We start from the raw sequence: 20,708 nt of genomic DNA, 5'->3' as shown, positions 1-20,708 counted from the left end.
GGGGATTACAATTGAGATGAAAAAAAAAATGTGCAAAATGATGTAAAAATAAACTTTTTAATAAAAAAAAAAAAAAAAAGCCTCATCAACAAAATAATCAAAGCCCCAAGGCCAGAGTCATTGAGTCTGAATTATCTTCTAAGCAATGAGTGAATGCTACTCTCAGGGATGCAATGGATGAGTTTCCTGGCTATTCCTTCATCATCCACTTCAATAGAACAATACTTACATTTTTGTTTTGCCAATTCTTGTATTAGATCTTCATACACTTGTGAAAAGAGGTCCTCCTCAGATTTTGTTCCATCTAGGTAAACTGAGATGAGGAGAAGGGAACAGTTACAAATGCAAAAAGGCTTATTAATGCAGGATGCTTACTCTGGCACCTGACATTGCTAGAGAATGCAGACAGTCTTAGTCAAAGAACTCAGGACCATATATTAAAAAGAAATTTATGCCATTAAAGAGAGAAAAAGATTACAGTCAGGGAGAAAAGGTAAATAATATGGGTTTATATAGAGAGTGTACACTATCTGATATAAAAATTATTATAATGATTATTTAAAATAATATAATAGTTTATTTTTACATCATTTTGTGGCCTTTTCCCATCTCAGTTGTAATCCCCATGGGCTTCCCATCATGCAATCACCCATTAAAAATTATTTTTAAAGAAAAAAACAGCACAAGGATGACCTGTGAAGTTTCTTAAACCATGCAGCAGTATGGACCTGCTGTATGTATCTGTGCTGAATCAGAATTTTCCACACACAGGAAATGTGTATTTTTACCAAAACACAGTTTTGGAGAGAAAGTAGAAGTTATCTAGGTTAACAGAAGGAAAGGGACTTGTAGTTAGAAAATTGGCAGAGAGAATTCTACCAGTTAAAAAAAGATGCAGAGTTTGCAAAGGCTATGAGGTGGAGAGGCAGAAATAGTATAAAGATTTGAGAATAAGATTTGTGCCTTCGATTTTACAAACTTGATGTCTGGTGTGGGGACCTTATCTCAGAAGCTGGAGACTCTGAAGGTATTTCAGCAAGGCAGGGACAGTAAGAAGAGGCTATATTTATAACCATGGTCCAAGCTGTAAGTGATGTGGACAGACCTCAGTAGCAGCTTCAGGGGTAGAGAGGTAGGTGGAACAGGATTAAAGACATTGTAGTGGGTGCCATAGCACGGGGAGGCCTTTAAGGGTTTTTGCATGGTTCTGACAGCCAGTCTGGAGGTCATGAGACGTGGGAACTCCCTTTATTATGATAAATATACATCTGTTGTGATTCCTGTGCCCCATTCAACAGCCTTCTCTCTCCAGCTTCCTGTATCTTCATTGTTGAGCTCTATATCTCAGTAAAATATTCTTAGTCCAGGCCCATATTCTAGATGTCTACTCCCAAATTATTGCTTTATATCTCTCAGGCATCCAATCTCATGTGTAAAACAGGTTGCACATTTCCCTTACAAATGTGTAATCCCCTTACTTTTCTCTTTTTTCAGAAAAACCTGTTGGCTTCCCAGGTATTGTCCTGAATACCTCATTTTCCCTCACTCTTCATGTCTATTCTATTTGCCAGTTCTATTGAATGTATACATCTACTGTCACACCTCCAGAGAGTTAGATCTTCTTAAAATAGGAATTTGTCTTTTAGACAAGATTTCCTTGTCTAAAACCACTCTGTAGAGAGCTTCCATATTCTCTTCAAATAATGACCCAGGTCCTTGCTGTAGCCCAGCATCACTTTTACTCTTGGTTTCTCTACCACAGACCCATCAACCTTCTTTCAGATGCTGCTCATTCCTACCTGGCCTCTAGCCATTCAATGTGCCATACCCACTACCCACTGTCTAGGGTCATCTTCTATCCCCACACCTCCACTCTTTTTATCCCCCTTTATCCAGTTACACCTGTCAGAGTGTACATGAAATATGGCTCACTCACCTTGTCAATTTACTGGGACCTGGGCAGTCCCCCTGGCTAGAAAGTGCACGCTTGTGCAGTCAGCATGTTTAATATATGTTAACAGACAACAGAATATTGGTTCTATACAGCTAAGGATTGAGTCTGTCTCATGTGCCTTGGCATCACTACTGCAGGACCTTGCACATGAAAGGCATTCAATAAGGTTTGAATGCCTGACCCTGTAGAAGTTGACAAGCTCTGGACAAGAGCCATAAAAACAAGGAGAAACGAGGAGAGCCAGCTGTAGGAGAGTGTTCAAGCTTAGAGTTCTTTTATAATCTAATACATGAGGAAAATGCCTCCTAAGGCCCTCTGAGGCAGTGTACTCTGAGGCTGTCATCCAAAAAAAAGCCTTTCATGGAGGGAGAGAAGGCACTCACTGATGTCCCATGTGACGTCCTCCATTTCCCGTCTGTGCTTCAGATACATGGGCCACACATGGCCATCAAAGTAGCCTGGGGGGTCTGGAGGCTCATAGACTCTTGTACTGTCCAAAACATGTAGGAAGCTTTATGTTAATAGAAGCACACATTGATAAAGTAAAATAGTAATGCTCAGGATAATGGAAAGTCACACAGTCTGAATCTAAACAGGATTAAGACTACCTATTTTGGATTCAAGATCAATTACAAAGACAGATAATAAAATGAATTTAGTTCTCTGAATCAAAGCATCACTTGTGGTTCCTGAATATCATTCCCAATTTAAGTTTTCCCTTCTAATAAGAGTTAAGAGAATATAAAATCAGCTAATTAAAAAATATAATCAAGGGCCCTCCCTCGTGGCGCAGCGGGTTAATGCACTGCACTGTGAAGCTAAAGCCACTTCCGCATGAGTTCAATTCCCGCCTGCCCTAGAGGAGACCGCATGGCGAAGCAGACCTCTCCTGACCTGCCAGCTGCCCCCCTCAGCGGTGTACTTCGTCAATCTGCCTGTTCTGCTCCCCACTCTGTCTCTGGTGTATCCTCTCACCCTCCGCATCTCTGGCCTATACCCCAGTTCTATATGAATAAATAAATAAATCTTAATATATATATATATATGTATATATATATAAAATCAATATGTGATTGCTTCATGTGAGCCAAAGTTTGCATAAGTGCCTTTTCTTAAAAAGGTAATTTGTGTTACTCCATATGGATGACCATTTATGATAGAAAAAAGATTTTTGTGTAAAAAGATTTATGCTTGTTAGAAAAGTAACATATACACTGAATTATATAACACACAATAATGTTGCTTTCCTTGTTTTCCCTAAATTTTGTCATTTGAACTATAATCCAAAATGGTGATTTCAAAACTTACCTCCTCCTCCTCTTACATTCTTCATAAGGAATGGTCAGAAAATAGCTTCTATTCCATATAGTATCAAGGGGCCTAAAATAACAGCATATTTAGCTCATAGAGTGTCTTCTTCACTTGTTCAGAGTCATTATTCAAGTGAGGATGCTTACTTATAATTAAAGAGAAGGAAACCTTCAATGATTAAAATGGAAGTTTCCTCATTGCTTCCCCTGTCTTTTGATACCAGAGAGTGTCTCGGGCTGTCCATCCAGCAGGAAATGGCTGACATCATTTTTTCCATGTTAAGCGCTTCAAGCACTAAAGACAAACACACAAAAGTATGAAGTCAACACAACAAAGTCTTATGATGCAACTTATTATGAGTATATCCAGGATTTGATAAATGCATATTACTACTATTTCATTTATCTGTCAAAATACTTAGTAGCAAATCTTTTAGATAAATTTAAATTCTAGCACTGACAAATCAGAATGCATGAAACATTTGTATTATGGAAAATTTTAAAAATCATACAAAAGTAGAAAGTAGAATACAGTTCCCATTACCAGCATTAACAACCATAAACTAACTCATGGCTAATTTTGCTCCATTTATAATTTCTACTCCTTCTTGACTATATAAAATCACAATGTTTTTGAATGACAAGATATCTATAAATATTTATAAGATATCTATTAAAAGATCAATGGCACACTGGGAAAAATTTCTGCAATGCATTTGGCAAAGAGCTAATATTTAAAGATTGACGTATCTATATCTTTACAGATACATTACAGGGAAACTATAAAAAATTATAATAGACATAAATATATTCAGAGTCTAAACACACACATATATTTCTTGAGCTTACAATTATAATTCTAGAAAAGCGTTCTTAACAGTGATCCTCACGGTGTAGTCTTAGACCACCAGCACTTGCATCACTTGGGACTTATGAGAAAAGCAAATTCTCAGCCCCACTTCAGAACTACTATGTCAGGACATCTGGGCTTAAAGGCATTTTAGAGGAAGGTTTTTTAATTATGAATTTAATTAGTATAGAATTGTTAATGCTTTCTCTTTGTTCTTGTGTGAATTATAGGAAATTGCCAATTTAAGCTTTCAAATGTGTTTGTACAAAGTTATTCATGTCCACTTATCTCTTTATTGTTTGTAGGATCTGTAATGACACTCCTTTTTTGGTTTTGACATTTGAAATTTGTGACTTCTCTACTTTTTTCTTGATAATCTTGTTTAAGCTGTTTGGAGATCACTCAGATTCTTGAGCCTATAGATTTATGTCTTAAGCCACATTTAAGGTACTTTACATCACCACTTCTTTGAATACTTTTTCAGCTGCACACTGTCCTTCTAGACCCGAGTATTGTTGTGTTAGACCTTGTGCTGTCTCAGATTTCTGTTCATTTCTTTTCAGTTTACTTTCTCTCTGTGGTTCAAATTGAAATACGTTCTGTTTTTCAGTCTATAAGTTCACTGATCCTTTCCTCTGTCATATATATTTTGTTGTCGAGCTGATCCAGTGAGTTTTAAGATTTCAGGTATATTTTCACTTGAAAACTCTATTTGTTCTTTTTTACATCTATTTCTTACTGGTCTCTTAACTTGTCACTTCATTCAAGAACGTTAGTTATTTGTTGAAGCTTTTTAATGAAAACTGCTTTAACATCCTTGTCAGATAATTCCAATATGTGTGATCACTGTAGAATTGTCTGTTGATTGCCTTTTTTTTTTTTTCATTCAAATTGAGAGTTGACTGGTTCTTGGTATGAGCAGCTTTCATTTTACTGTTGTCCTGGAAATTTGGGTTGTTACGGCTCTAGATCTTATTTTCTCATGTTTATTTGCAGGCTGTTTAGGTGTAGTGTACAGGTCCAGATTGGGGTGGATGTTCAGTTACCTGCTAGGCCTCACTGATACTCTGATGAAGGTACTTATTATAAGCAATGGTGGAAGCAGAGTGCTGATTTGAGGTCACTGCTGCTTCGTGGAGTGGAAATTCTCCACGTGGTCCTGCTGACAGCAGCTGATACCACTTGGATGAGGCAAATGGAATGGCAACTATCAACATCTTATAGTGTTTCATTGCAGGTGGGTGTGGAAGTTCAGTCCCATTTGGTGTCACTGACACAACCCCTGTGGGTGATGTGGAAGACCAACTCACTCCGCCTTGCTGATACCACATGGGTACAGAAGTTGTGCTTCCTTCTTGACCCTCTTCACACCATGAAGGGCGGCTGCTTTTTTTCTTTCTGTGTTTGGCTAGAGTAGCATGGATATTATCAAAATGATTTTCTATTCTACTAGACTATTGTTTTGGTCTTTGACTTCAGGGAAAAGGTTTCTTGGGGCTTTTTTGGTCTGTTTTTACCGATGGTTCCATGTTGCACACTTCTCAGTACCCCGTCCTGGATATATGAGGCAAAAAGAAAACCCAAGGAACTCACAGTCATGTCATTCCTCAAGTCCCGAAGTCTCTAGTCAGTTTGCTATCTTCTTTCAGCTTTCAGAGTCTCCTGTCTGTATTCCATCCAGAATTTTTAGTTGTAAGAAAGAGAAATAGGGAGGAATGGGTCAATCTATCTTGGCTGGGACTAGAAGAACCACTAGTTTTAATATATTTTCATCATCACTAAACTTTTAAATGATTAAAATTTTAAGTGTTTAAAATATTTTCTAATATTCATTGTGATTTACTCTTTGACCCAGGGAAATATATTGTACTTCATATAAAATTTGATGTTGGAGATTTGCTACAAAATAGCACAAGAGAAAAGTGTGTGAAAATATAAATGAAATATAATTGGCCAGACTTCATCTTTTTTTTTTTTTTTTTAAAGATTTATTTATTCGTACAGAACTGGGATACAGGCCAGAGATGCGGAGGGTAAGAGGATTCACCAGACACAGCGTGGGGAGCAGAACAGGCAGATGGACGACGTACACTGCTGAGGAGAGCAGCGGGCCAGTCAAGAGAGGTCTGCCTCACTATGTGGATCATCTCCGGGCAGATCTAACTCTCATGCGGAAGTGGCTTAAGCTTCTTAGTGCTGTGCTTTAACCCACTGCACCACCAGGGAGGGCCAAAACTTCATCATTTTTAAAGCAACATAGTGACCTCAAGAGAATTTATTATACTTTTTCTCTACTTTGATTATAAACAAAAATTTTAATAAAATTTAAAAAAATCAGGAAACAGTACTGATTAATTCTCAAATGATTTGTGAATTTTAGACTTACTCTTTTGTTGCTGATTTCTATTTCACTTCTCTGTAGTTAGAATATATTTTATAATACTTACATGTAACAGGACTTTCTTCATGGGCCTATTCATCTGTTTTCCATTTCAGTTATTTTTCCATGTGTTCTTGAAAAAAAAGTTTTATTGCTCTTGGGTTCATGTTTGGTTGAGTTTATTAATTGCGTTTTTCAAATTTGTTAATGCACTTATCACTTTGGTCAGCTTGTTCCACTAATTATCAAGGAAGCTGTATTAAAAATCTCCCACAATAATTGTAGATTTGTCTACTTCTTTTTTTAATTTTGTCAGTTTTTGCTTAATATATTTCTAGAAACATACAGATTTTTAGATTGTTTTACTTGTCAAATTGATTCCTATATGTCTCATTATTGCAACTATTATTCTTTGTGTTTATTTTTTTTTATAATAGATTTGTTATGTTAGTTTTCTTCCAGTAGGTCTTTGCATGGAATATCTTTTTTCTAGTCTGTTACTGTCTACTTTTCTATATCCTAATATTAAGTATCTCATAAAGAACATATAGTTATTTGACATTAAAAAATCCAGTTTGACAGTCTTTTAAGTATTTCAGTTCATTTAAATAAATGAAACTGCTTATATATTTGTTTTAAATCTAGCATCTCACTGTCACTTTCTCTTGTTATAACTCTTCATTTTAAACTTGGTTTTTAGTTCTTCTGACCTATTTTGTATTTCTCAACTATATTTTGTTGGGGTATCATTTACTAAAATTAAAAACCAAGCCCCCACTTCTTGCCCATTAGGCAAGTGTAGGAGGCTTGAATAGGTAAGACTGCCAAGGAGACCGGACCATAAGTAGGACCACCATAGCCAAAAACCAGCCCAGCTCCAGGAATGCAGAAGTAGGGACAGAATGCATTTTGTGTCAAAGGGCAGAGTCTAACCAAGAGCAGCATCCCAGCCGATAACTAATACAAATTGTCATCCCACATTAAAAAGCCCTTGAGAGGCCCTCCCTGGTGGGTTAAAGCACAGCACTGAGAATCTAAAGCCGCTTCCGCATGAGTTCAATTCCCGCCTGCCCTGGAGGTGACCACATGGCGTGGCAGACCTCTCCTGAACCCCGGCTGCTCCCTTCAGCAGTGTACTTCGTCAATCTGCCTGTTCTGTTCCCCACTCTGTCTCTGGGGAAGCCTCTCACCGCCCCTGAGCCTCTGGCCTGTACCCCAGTTCTGTATGCACAAATAAATAAATCTTAAAAAAAAAAAAAAAAAAGCCCTTGAGAACAGAGTATATAAAAGAGCCTTAAATCATTTGTCCCTTGCAGACCTCTCCTGTCTTGCCCCACTCCCTTGAAGGGTTGTGATTAAATCCTCTTTTTATATTCTCTATTCTGTCTCTGGTGAATTCTTTTACCCATGTACCTCCAGCCTCATCCCAATAAAAGGCTGCCACACATTTAAATTATCTCATCCATTTATAAAGTTGCTAGATACTTGTTTTAAAACTATCCTTTTGGAAGTTATAAAGATATCAATGTTATCTTGACTCACCTTAGATTTGTGCACTTAAAGAAGTCCAGATTTTTCCCTTAAGACAGAATCCTCAAACTGAGATACCTGCACAGATGTCATGTTTGAAATCAGCAGGAACTATACTCAATTTTATATCAATAAAAGGTTGTCAAAGTTTTTGTTTTATTAATTCTCTTTCACCATTAGGTAATTATCATTGCTTAAAAAAATTGCTCAGGGCCCTCCCTGGTGGCACAGCAGGTTAAAGCACAGCACTGAGAAGCTAAAGCCACTTCTGCATGAGTTCGATTCCCGCCTGCCTGAGAGGTGACCACATGGCACCGCAGACCTTTCCTGACCTGCCAGCTTCTCCCCTCAGCAGTGTACTTCGTCCATCTGCCTGTTCTGCTCCCCACTCTGTCTCTGGTGGAGCCTCTCGCCGCCCCTGAGCTTCTGGCCTGTACCCCAGTTCTGTATGCACAAATAAATAAATCTTTAAAAAAAAGTTATCAATGTTAAAAGTAAAGAACATACTTTATGACTCTCTAAGAAAGTTCCTGTTACTGCTGTTTTGCACAAGCATTTAGTGATGGTCTTGTTTATTAATAAAAGTTGAAAAAAAAACATTAAATCTAGTTTATTGGTGTGATATTCTCTACAGGAAAATAAATATTGTCTGTCAATAGTCTGAGCAAAGTGAGGTGAATTCATCTAAAAAACATTCACTAATCTTTTTGAGTATGAAAAGAAAAAACAGCAATCCAGTGCCTTGGTGTCTGGGAAAGAAAGCTCCAGAATACTTTGTTCTAGGTTGAGATGGGGTTGGGATGAGAAAAGGAATATAGTTAGATATTCCCCAAGCTTACCTCATTGTAAAATAACAGCAAACTCACCTTGCTCCAACTTTGGAGGAAAAATTGTTATTATTTCAATGTTTTCAATTTCAATGATAAAATTCAGAGTATTTAACTTATTTAAGTAACTGAACATAGGTCAGCCACCTTTACAAAAGTAGGGTGAAAGTACAAAAGTATGTTTAAACACATTTTTGAGACTGTTTTCATAAATAGTGACCTTATTTCAGCTTGAAAGAGAAAATATCAGCACATATTTTATAAAATCATCTACTTACCATCATACTGCAGAAATCCATTTTTATCTGTCTCTATCTCAGACTCTGGCTAGAAAAATAATAAAGTATCCATCAAAACTGCAATGCAGAAATAATAAAATTACAGAGTGAAGGAGTGATTATAAATACTTTGATAAGGATAAATAAAAACAAATATCTGCATCCATTAGTGGTGCCATCTAGTGGGCAGTAATACTATTTCATTGAGTCTACCTTCACTATAGAAGTTCTCACTTAGTAAAGGCTTTACATATAGGTAGTAGTGAATTAAATTTACTACTAGAACTTTTTGCTTAAAATAAACTAGGTCTTATAGATACCTTAAAGAAGTCATCTTGTGATATGACGCTGCAATTAGGGAAATGTTTCTGCAAATTTTTAGCCAGGGTTGTCTTCCCACCATTTGTCACACTGAACCAAAGGGAAAAAAAGAAAGAAGGAAAAGATATTAGAAAATTATAAAAAACTTTAAAATTACCTTAGAAAAATAATATTTAAAACTGTGAAAGAAAAGTTATTGTCATATATAATGCATTTTCTATTGGCAAATTCAGACAAATAGATCTAATGTAACTTAAGCTGGGCAGGATATGAGAAAAACTGGGTGAGCTGGGTATGACTAAGACTTAAAAATACAGCTGTTGTTCTGGAAACTAAAGAATTTTTTGTATGTGGTGAAACATTCACATGGTTCATATGTAACAGAATATGAGTTGCACATTTTATAATAGTACAAGTATATAAAACTATGTACGTCATTGTTTTTTTGTTTGTTTTAACGCACAGTGGAGAGAAAGGCAGGAGTGGCTTATTACTAGTCGATCTATCATGAATTCACAATTCATCTGTGACTTTTCCTTTTCTGCTTTTCTCGCTCCTCTTTGGGGCCAAATGGAGGTCCATTGTAGCTTATCCAGTTACTTATCTCTCCTGGCTGGACTGTGATGCGCATTTACTTTTCCAGCATCTGGCTCCACACATTAACACATGGCAGACACTTCCCTCATCAGCTTCTTACAGTTTTTGAACCCAGAGCTGATACACAGATTCAGGATCATGGTGGATTTGAATGAAAAATAAATTTTATCTTTATTTTCACTAATTCCAGCAGAGATTTAGCATATCCTTTAATATTAAATATAAGTTATGATGTAGTATAGGAGTAGCAACAAAAGCAGGTGTGACTGTCACCAATGGAAATCACAGATATCTTCATATCAGGTTATAGTTGGGGCAGATGCCTTGAAGCATCACTTACAATCTCTTATTGAGGTTTATGGCCATTTTTTGACCCACTACTGGACCTTGTTATTTAATAATAACAAGTGTGTATATCACAATGTCACCCTTTAAATTAAATATTTTATAACTATCTTTCAACAGGACTCCTTTGCACTGGTATATTTTATTTTGTCCATTTTAAATCATTAAGTCAAGAAATCACCATACCACCAATGTCCAAACCACGAAAAATTCCTGAATGCACATTACAAAAACCTTAATCTCATATGAGATGTATTGTTTATAATGAGAAGAGGGAAAAGGAACTATTATGTTTTTCTCAAAATTGTTTACGGGGTTTAATTTGTGACCTAAGTAATTTATGTCTATAAAGTAGGAGGAATCTGATTCACAAGATATTTCGTTTACCCTTACAAGGATATGGGCAATCCCTTTGAAAACAAGGGAAAATGGGTGAGCATGTTCATAACATATTGAGAGAATATGTTATGAATTTTCCACCCATTAACAAAAATGTCTGCAATCTATAGTTAAAGTCCATATTTCCATTAGAGAAGTTTTATTTAAGCTACACAGTATACAGGTGTAACTATTACAGTATGAAAAATCTGGCTAGAAAATATGCTATTTTCTAGACTTATCTTTTTCATTCAGACAATGCAATTGAACCAAGAAGTAATTAGAATCCTTCCTATTCATTTGGCTTTAGCAAAGAGGAATAAACACTCTAGTTGTGTAGACTTGGAAGAGATGGACCAGGTAGAAGGTAGATGGGAGGGAGAGAAAAAGTAACAAGTCTGAGCCTAGGATGTATATTTGGAATACCACCTCCTAACCATGTGACACCATGCGACTCAGGCCTTCTTCACCATGCCCATAAGCACCATGTACTAGCAGGGTCATGGCCTCCTGGCATGTCTGATCTAACCTCAGGGAAGAATGCTGTATAGGAGCATGTTCTCTCTTAAGATCAAGCAAAAGAAAATGGGGAACTGGCTACTTGGAACCACTTCTTACCCAAATAAATACACAATTTCTGGTTCATTTATTTTTTTAAGTGCCAGCTGACAATAGGGGTTATGGTATTTGGAATGTGACAGTGGGACAGAGAGAATAATGCCACAGCAAGTAGCTATTCACATTCCAATTTAGGAAACTAAGGATTAAAAAGCCACACACACATAAAATTTACCCAAGTTAGCAACTAGCAAATAATGGAAATGAAATACAAAGTCTAACTCCAACACCAATGAAGCTTACATTTCTTAGCATCATGAACACTGTAAGATTCTGATGGTGTATGTTATAAAATCATTCCCCTAACATATGAACATGCACTAAATTTTTAGGAGGTTCACAGATGTTCCTTGACTCCTTTAGGAATCTCTACTATTCCTTGCAGTCTCAATTGGAACATTACTTCATACAAGCAAGTCACAAACCTGTGTGGTAAGTACACAAGAAATACACAATACAGTGAGTGGGGAGGGAGGAATAAAGGCAGGGGTGGAGGTCATGGCAACTGACTCTGCAAAAGCTTCAATGAGTCAGCAGCAGTAGCTACACTCAAATGAAATCCTGACACCTATGGAGGAAGAGACAGTGCTGCAGAGGCTTCCTAGGGAGTTATGGGGAGTCCCTAATGCATTGGCAAGAAAGCATGAGGCAGGTTTCTAGGCAGAAGGCATCAAACTGGAATATTAGGAAAAGGGTACTAATATCCACACATGAAAAATGAAAGTTGGGTGGATCCTACAGTGAACATGATAGATGCTTCCCCAAATTCCATTCCTTCTGACTTCTGCTTAGGACTGAGCCTACCCTCAACTGTGATGTAACCAATTAAGAAAACCCATAGATTTTGCAACAGTGACTGTAGGTATGTGAGACCCAAGACCAGGGGAAGAGAAATACTTTTTCCTCTAGTTACAGATCAGTTAAAAAGTCCCAGGAGCTGGCCCTCCCTTAGTGGCACGGCGAGCTGGCCGCAGGCAGCCCCGCGAGCTGGCCGCAGGCAGCCCGGCGAGCTGGCCACAGCGCCTCAGTGAGTTCGATCCAACCGCGGAGGTGACCACATGGCACAGCAGACCTCGCCTGCTGCTCCCCTCAGCAGTGTACTTCGTCAGTCAGCCTGATCTGCTTTCTGCTCTGTCTTTGGTGATTTCTCTCACTGCCCCTGCACCTCTGGCCTGTACCCCAGTTCTGTATGCATAAAAAAAATCTTTTTTTTTTTTTTTTTTAAAAGTTCCAGGATCTGCTGGTAGTCACATTAAAAAAAAAAAAAGAGCCAACTCCACATCGAATCCAATGGAGGAAGACGCGAGAAGAGACTAAGAGAAACTGAGTCTTTGGTGACACCACCGAGGCCCTGTACCAAGTCTTTCCTGCAACCTATCGACTCCTGAAGCTAATAATTTCCTTTATTGTTTAAGGATGGTACCGGGAAATTCCAATGTCATTCTAGATAACTGGGAATCAGGGAATATTGTTCAGCAAGTGAGACAATAATTTAAAACGTTTGTACAGTTTAAACTGGTAGAAGGATGTGGAAAGATTACAGGGGACCGGGAAACTGGAGGGCCTGAATTAGGACAGTGGTAGTTGAGTGTGGAGAGGAGGGACTAGACAAGAGAAGCAATACAGTGCAATACTGAATTTTGGTTCTGAGTAGATGGCAGCAAGACATGATGAAGTTCTGTCATTTAACACTTTAACAATATAATAATAAAATGATCTCTCCCAAATCACAAAGCTTTCATTTTAAGTCTTAAATTTTTAAATTAATTGTACCACAGACAAGGTAGATGTACTCAGAAAAGAGATGAACATAAAACAAATAATGTCCTCTTGAGTTGTTGATGTCTTTTTTGCATGCCCCCTAGTATGTTAGGTAGAGTGGCAATAAAATTTAGAACACTTTTGAGGAGGGGAAGGGCATGCTACTAGTAATTATGCCAGAGCAATAGAGACTGGCTCAGGATCTAAGGTCTCCCTATGTATGGGGGAAAAGGAGTGAGGTGAGGTTGTTCCATATTCAAATGTCTAAAACTGGGGCCTCCCTGGTGGTGCAGGTTAAAGCACAGCACTATGAAGCTCTCCGCAGCCACAGCAGCACGAGTTCAATCCTAGGCCAGGGAGCTGATCCAAATGGTGAAGCAGACCTCTCCCATCTCATCCACTGCCTCCCTCAGCAGTGTATTTCAGTCAAACTGCCTGTTCTGTTCCCCACTCTGTCTCTGGTGAGTCCTCTCATCCCTTGCACTTTTGACCTGTACCCCAGTTCTTGTATGCATAAATAAATATTTTTAAAAATTATTTAAATGGGGCCCTCCCTGGTGGCGCAGCGGGCTAAAGCACTGCACTGAGAAGCAAAAGCCACTTCCACATGAGTTCGATTCCCGCCTGCCCGGAGGTGACCACATGGCGTGGCAGACCTCTCCTGACCCGCCCGCTGCTCCCCTCAGCAGTGTACTTCCTCGCTCTGCCTGTTCTGCTCCCCACTCTGTCTCTGGTGAAGCCTCTCACCGCCCCTGAGCCTCTGGCCTGTACCCCAGTTCTGTATGTACAAATAAATAAATATTTAAAAAAAAAAGTTATTTAAATGTCTAAAACTGGGCATGTCAGGAAAGAAAAGATATTTTCTACTACTTCCTGCTGAAGGAGCAGCCATATGGAAAATGATAAATCACCCCAAAGCAGAAGTGTCTGATCACACTTATCCTGTAGTACCAGTTCCAGAAGTAAACGGTACAGCAGGTAAACTCTTTACTGCCCCTCCGTGTTTCTCTCTTTAGAGGGAACTCTCCCATCACCCTGTTGGAATTTATGTAGCCAACATTCCACTGTTTTCCAAGACTCAGGAATCATTGCTGCTTCTCTTCTTACCATGTCCCTAAGAAAACAGCTTTGAACATGTGAGCATATTGACCACCTGTTTGTAGCACAATTACTCACCCGCTGATTCCAATGACAAATGTTTTCATTATTAACTTTGAAAACCACGTCTTCCTAAAATTAAAAAAAAAAAATTGAATGCATGTCATTTAGGTGATTAAAAAGACAAAAGAAAGTTCTAATTCAGAGGACCAGGTGAGGGGGAAAGATGACTAAAATCTCCAGTTTATGCCACAGATTACTTATCCACACGAGTTCCACACAATATACTGGCTTTCACTGTCACTCTCCACTGCTGTGTGTGAAATCAACCCTATTATGTAGGTACTCATAGAATGAGAAAGCAAATTTCCGTAATTTTTTAAAATCTGCCAATAATTGAGTAGAATTTGTGTGTGTGTGTGTGTGTGTGGCAATGCCTACATTAATGAGAAGAATGAATTCCTTATTTTTTCCTCCTCTAATGTGAGTTGTTTTTAATTGAAAAAATGCTGGTTTTCAGCACTATATGTGATTTACAGGTACAGGCTCCCCCCCTCATGTGTTTGTTACCGCACCCAATTATGCTACCCTGATATTCCTGTTTTCTGTTGAGATTAACATTTCCCTTACTGAATTCAAAGTTCATGTTCCAGATCATGAAACAGACTGCAAATGTTCCCTGAAGGTTTTATTTATTGACCCAGTGATCAAGGGAGAAAAGACAGGTTTGCGTAAGGCCCCAAGACCCACCTGAAGATATCCCAGTGGACCATTTTCATTTTAAGTGAGTGGTAGCTTAGGGGCAGGGAACTGTAAAACAGGCATCCCAAAGGTTATCCCCAACTATTCCAGTTGGGCAATTTAGGAATCTAAGTTGTACCTTGGAGTGGCCCCTGAGCTGGGAACTTCCAGCAGCCTTGCCCTATCTATCCTGACCTGTATCCAGACTTCTCCAGGAGGGAGGTGATGGGGAGATCAAAATATCCCAAACTGAATGTATTGCTTAAGGTTCTGTTCCACTTTCATTAATAAGCCTACACAAGACAACAATTCAAAGTGGCAAGGAGAAGCCACATACAGTGTGGATGTCTTTTATAGAAGGTGGATAACCCAATGATAAAAATCAAGTAACAGCACGTTGGGAATCTGACTTCATTTAACTTGCACTTTTTGGATGAGCTATACCTCCATCTAAATTGACAATTGTTTATTGGGGAACAACTGATAAAATATGTATTGTAAAATAAATTTTTCCGCTTTTGAGTTTATTTTCTCCTACTTTTTTTTATTATTATAACTGCCTATTTTTACATCATTTTGTGCCTTTTCCCATCTCAATTGTAATCCCCGTGGGCTTCCCATCACCAAATCACCTGTATGCCATCACCATAATCCCATGCACTCCCCTCTATTTTTGATCTCATTCCCCACACCACCCACGTAAAATGTCTCTGGTACATAGTTATTCATTATTAATATTTTTTTCTCCCTGGTCCTTTATGCTCCTGCTATGAGTACAACCATCTGCTATTTTTTTTTCCTTTCTGGCTTATTTCACTAAGCATGATCCCTTCCAGATCCATCCATGTTGCTGCAAAAGTCATGTGTTTTCTTTTTGATTGCTGAGTAATATTCCATTGTATATAAGTACCACGTCTTTTTAATCCAGTCATCTACTTTTGGGCATTTGGGTTGATTCCATGTCTTTCCTTTTGTAAATAAAGCAGCAATAAGCATGGGGGTGCAGGTTTCTTTTTGAATCAGTGTTTCTGTCTTTTGGATAGATAACCTAGGAGTGGGATTGCTGGGTCATATGGAAGCTCCATTTTTAGCAGTGTGAGAAACCTCCAAACAGCTTTCCTCCAAACTATTGGTTGTACTAGTTTGCAACTCCTACTCTTATTTTTAATGTCAGTGCAAAGCGGCCAACTACCTCTTTATGGAATAGGAAAGACTGCCTGCCTTTTATACTGAGTTGATATTTGTTTTCATTGCTTTGGTGAGGTCCTTATTCCTCTGAAATTAATTTGGCAGTAATATAGTGGACTAACGTCCTCAGTTGGCAAAAAACAAACAAACAAACACCAAAATCAACACTTATAAAACATTGTCATTCCTTGGTCTACTTACTCTCAAGCCTGGAGAAGTATAGTTTTGTGGTTCACTTGGTCTGCCTCTTCCCTTTGTACAAGCCTAAACTGGCCCAAACAGTGGAGAAACTTGACCAAAGTCACACAACTGGTAAACCGAATAGCCAGAATGGAAACTAAACCAAGCACATTAATTGTTTTCTGTTTTTTCAAGTTGCTAGAAAGTATTTCATCACCAAGAACAAATAAAAGATGTTGCACATATGCTGGTTAACTGTGAACCTCATGTATAACTGCTGTCTTTTTCATTGATGTGTTACTGATGGTGTGTACCTCTATACACACACGCCTGCTTATTTGTTGTGCACACTGAATGGCAAGGAGTACTATGTTTCCTGTCAGCTCTGTGCATATACCTTGGGATACTGAATAACAGAGCATGTAAACAATTGAATGTGGTCATGGCATTGGAAGTAGCCTTGAGGAGATTACCTGGGTGGAAACTCAAGAAAGTCAAGAACCTGATACAATCCCTTGTGCTTAGGAGCAAATTCCCACAGTTAAATACAAATTTTACTATAGCAGGAGCCTTCGATTCTTTGTTATATGGATATCATAGCCTGCTCAAGACAGCACTTGAGTAAATATTGGGCATAGTCCATTAGCAACGAGCAGGCGACAATGTCATGGGAGAGGTGGGAATCAAAAAAGCTAGACTTGAGACAAGGCCATGTTACTGGGGTGGGGACTGGACATAACCATCTTGGAAGTCATTTATTTCCAAAACTCTGTTGGATGCAATTCAGGTCTTGCATTGGGCACCTCTACACCATGTTCTATTATTTCATTGCTTGTTGCCATGTTTAAAAACTATTTCAAAATCACAAATTTAGAATTTTGCAACCACAGGTTCCCAGGCTCCAAAGGTGTGCAAGCAACAGACTTCAAAAAAAAAAAAAAGACAAAAACACAAACTTCATCATCTACAAACAAAATTATTGGCTGTCTCTGGAGAGACAACCATTTGGACGTTCCAGCTTCGTCAATCCAGGGTATCCTATTACTAGGAGTATGTACTCCAATCTCATAGGATATTTATGGACTTTAGTCTTTCTTTCAGTAAGTGCAAACTTTTCTTAACAGCAGAGTACTAGCACAGGGGAAGAACAGACTATGACAGCTAAGTGCAGACCCCAAATGAGTACGTGATTAAGTTGTTTGATTTTTTTTTTTTAAGATTTATTTATTTGTTCATACAGAACTGGGATACAGGCCAGAGATGTGGAGGGTGAGAAGATTCACCAGGGACAGAGTGGGGAGCAGAACAGGCAGATGGACAAAGTACATTGCTGAGGGGAGCAGCAGGCCGGCCAGGAGAGGTCTGCCGCGCCATGTGGTCACCTCCGGGCAGGCGGGGATCGAACTCATGCGAAAGTGGCTTAAACTTCTTTGTGCAGTGCTTTAACCCGCTGCACCACCAGGGAGGGCCTGTTTGATGTATTTTTTTAACCCTGAGAAGCATGATCTGTAGTGCTTTTTCCATCATTAGGTTTTTTTTTTTTAATTCATATTCTAAACTACAAAAGGTCAGAGGAGGCATGTACAGAATCAGATCATAAAGAAGGCAGTCACTCTCTGAGAGATACCATGCTAACTAAACGTGTTTTTTAATGCACCTCAAGAGCATCATGGCATTTGTACATATCAGTCCAAGAGATATTTTCATTGTCATCTTCCATGCTTTAGGGAAATCTCTTCCTACAATTGATTGGACTTTGCTCCCTCTTGGTAAACGATCTCTGAGGCTGTAATTTGTGAATAAACAATCCATGTTCCTTCCCCTTGGCATCAATCCTTTCAGGAATCCCAGTAAAAATTTTGAAGTTTCATCTTATACAGGTTATGTAATGTTTTCTTTTCAATTCTTATTTCTCTTAACATAATAACAGAGATTGCTCTTTCCTCTTATGCACGCAGCATTTCTTGTGTGCCAGCAACTGTCTCCCACTGAGGACTCAATCTATTAGCTAAGGGGAAGACAAACCTCCTTGGTGCTGTGAAGTGAGAGTGGTCACAGATAATAAATAAGCCAATAGACATGGCTGTGTGCTAATCAAACTTTATGGAAACTGAAATTTGAATTTCATATCATATTTATGTGCCACAAAATATTTTTTGATTGTTCGGCATTTAAAAATGTAAAAACATTTCTCGATAAGCAGGCTTTACAAAACCGGGGGTGGGTGGGTGGGGAGGGTGGAAGTTTGTCACTTCCAGTGCTAAGGAATATAAGACTTTCTCCTCCCTTGGGCCCCAAGAACTGACCTTGTCCTGGTGCCTTCTCCAACAACCTGTATGGTTCTGTACGGTTCTTAGGGGTAGACTCCCATTTTAAAGATTATGGGCCGTGAAAGCCTACGCCCTCAACAGTACCCTTTTCCAGGTCAGGTTTCAGCCCGTTTTTAGGGTACTATGCCCAACGGAGTTTACAAGACCCAACTGGGATCCGACTCCAGCACGGGAACAGGAAGGAGCGAAATACCTCGAACGAGGCTGCGCGGCAGGGTCAGTCGGATACTCACCAGGCACTCGTTCGAGTCCTCGCACGCAAAGCGGCAGAGGCGCAGCCCAAGTGCACGCCTGTCACTCCCTGGCCGCAAACCCCAAAGCTGGCTTAACTGAGGCCCACCGTCCCTAGCCCCGCGCTCCCGTCGGGTCACCAGCAACGCAGGTGCTATCTCCAGGAAGGTTCCCGCCGCAACCAGGGCCGACCCGGCACGCCGGGGTCCCTGCGGGCCGGGGCGGGGCTCCGGCGAGCGTAGCCTCACGCGCGCGTCCCTGCACGGTCGGGCCCGTTCCAGCCCGGCACGAGCCAGGGGCGCCCCCGCTCGGGGCTGACGGGTTCCGCCGCCGCCGCGCGCGCCGCCGTGCGCGCTACCCGCGCTCCAGCGGGGGGACAAGCAGCTCGTCCCGCAGCCAATTAGCGCTCGGCAAGGCGGCGTCCACTTCCTCATCCTTGGTGTCGCGCGCTCGGACCGTCCGGGCTGCCGCGGGGCGGGGCGGACATCTGAGTGGAGCCGGGCTGCCTGCGTCCGCTCAGCAAGAAGCCGAGGGTGGGCGCAGGTCGTTGAAGGCTCACGGCTGTAAACCAGACAAAAAGAAACTTGGGGGCTCAGGGAGTGCCGGCTCGTGGGGAGATCGGTAGGCTTTTGTGCGTGGTCTTTAGGATCAGCCACTCCAGGAAGCAAGATGTCGAAGCCGCCACCTAAACCGGTCAAACCAGGTAAGATTGGTACGCGTGGAGTCCCCTCGCCACCTCTGCCCTGCGCGTCCCCTGCTAGTTGGCAAAGGAGAGCTGGACGTAGCTATCACCCCAGCCTCGCTTTGGAGATCTGAACCCTAGGCTGGGAGTTGCTAGCTTTGTTGCGTTGGCTCAGAGGAGGAATCGTTTTTGAATAGCAAGAGGATTTCGAGGATTTCAACATTTTTTATTTTTGAAGGGGCGTCAATCTCGCTTTTGCAACATTGTCATTCGTTGCAACTTTCCAGCGAGTGTCGGGGGTACCTACCATGGAAGCTTTCCTGGAAAATAGGGTCTCCTTCTAAAAAAAGATTATGTCTTGAAATTGCCTCTTTAGCCACTTCCTCTTTTTTTTTTTCCGTGTGTATAACAGACAACTAGAGTTCTTGACCCGCGGGAGAGAACGGGAAGTGCGCTCGCTGCTTGCTGGGTGGGGTGGGCGAGCGAAGGCTCCTTTGGGACTTTTGAAAGTAACAGCAGCTTTTAAAATTGACCCGGGATCTTGAGAGGAACTTCTATAAAACTGCTCCAGCTCTCGGCGAGAAAGCTCTGGGCTGACGCAGAGTAATCTCGGCCAGAGTACGATTCGGAAGTGTCACTTTATCAGGCGTTTCAAGTCCTTTCCTCTGCTCCCTTAATAATTTGGCTTTAACTGGAGAGGGTAAAATCACCAAGTTCCTCAAAGCACTCTTCTTAGCCGATAGCCCTTATTCATTTTCGACTCTAAGAATATTTTCTGTGGAACTGAGAAAAGAATTTACAAGGGGTTACTTATTTGACTTCAGAAATGTAACTTTCGTGCCTTCATTTGGATAGGTAATTACAAGACTCTCGTAGGAATGGGAAGATAAATGACTGATGTACACTTAGGTTTTTTTTCTCCATCCATTCTCTCGTGTAACTTCATTATAGCGCAGACTGACGTTTATCCTTTTATGTCAAATTTCGAAATAACCTTTTTTACAAGGAGTAGAGTTTCAGTCACTTTTTTCCAGTCTTTTATGAAGTCGGATAAGTTGGGTGATGCTTGGGTTTTCTTCCTTCGCTATCAGAAAATGGCATTTTCAAGT

The 20,708-nt window shown here is 40.0% G+C and overlaps 2 protein-coding genes across 4 annotated transcripts in view; one reads left to right on the top strand and one right to left on the bottom strand.

The window, feature by feature from the left end:
• The window catches only part of NMRK1 (nicotinamide riboside kinase 1), a 34,301-nt gene extending 15,312 nt beyond the window's left edge, over positions 1-18,989 (bottom strand). For all 3 annotated transcript variants that reach the window (XM_012721515.1, XM_012721514.1, XM_012721513.1), the window contains exons 1-8: positions 18,920-18,989; positions 14,326-14,379; positions 9,450-9,540; positions 9,130-9,178; positions 3,412-3,559; positions 3,263-3,334; positions 2,338-2,444; positions 230-313 (exon numbers count right to left, since the gene is read on the bottom strand). In XM_012721515.1, coding sequence (XP_012576969.1) covers positions 230-313; positions 2,338-2,444; positions 3,263-3,334; positions 3,412-3,559; positions 9,130-9,178; positions 9,450-9,540; positions 14,326-14,354 — 580 coding nt within the window. In that variant the 5' untranslated portion in view covers positions 14,355-14,379; positions 18,920-18,989. The remainder of the gene's footprint in view (positions 1-229; positions 314-2,337; positions 2,445-3,262; positions 3,335-3,411; positions 3,560-9,129; positions 9,179-9,449; positions 9,541-14,325; positions 14,380-18,919) is intronic.
• Positions 18,990-19,321: 332 nt separating this feature from the next.
• The window catches only part of OSTF1 (osteoclast stimulating factor 1), a 50,960-nt gene continuing 49,573 nt past the window's right edge, over positions 19,322-20,708 (top strand). Inside the window, exon 1 of the mRNA XM_004677563.2 lies at positions 19,322-19,620. Within this exon, the coding sequence (XP_004677620.1) occupies positions 19,587-19,620 (34 nt within the window). The 5' untranslated portion in view covers positions 19,322-19,586. The remainder of the gene's footprint in view (positions 19,621-20,708) is intronic.

This window comes from Condylura cristata, unplaced genomic scaffold (genome assembly GCF_000260355.1).
Source record: "Condylura cristata isolate star-nosed mole 26May11 unplaced genomic scaffold, ConCri1.0 scaffold00006, whole genome shotgun sequence".
In the NCBI taxonomy this organism is placed as follows: Eukaryota; Metazoa; Chordata; class Mammalia; order Eulipotyphla; family Talpidae; genus Condylura; species Condylura cristata.
Note: the sequence above shows the minus strand (reverse complement) of the source record. Positions and strands in the feature narration are given on the sequence as shown.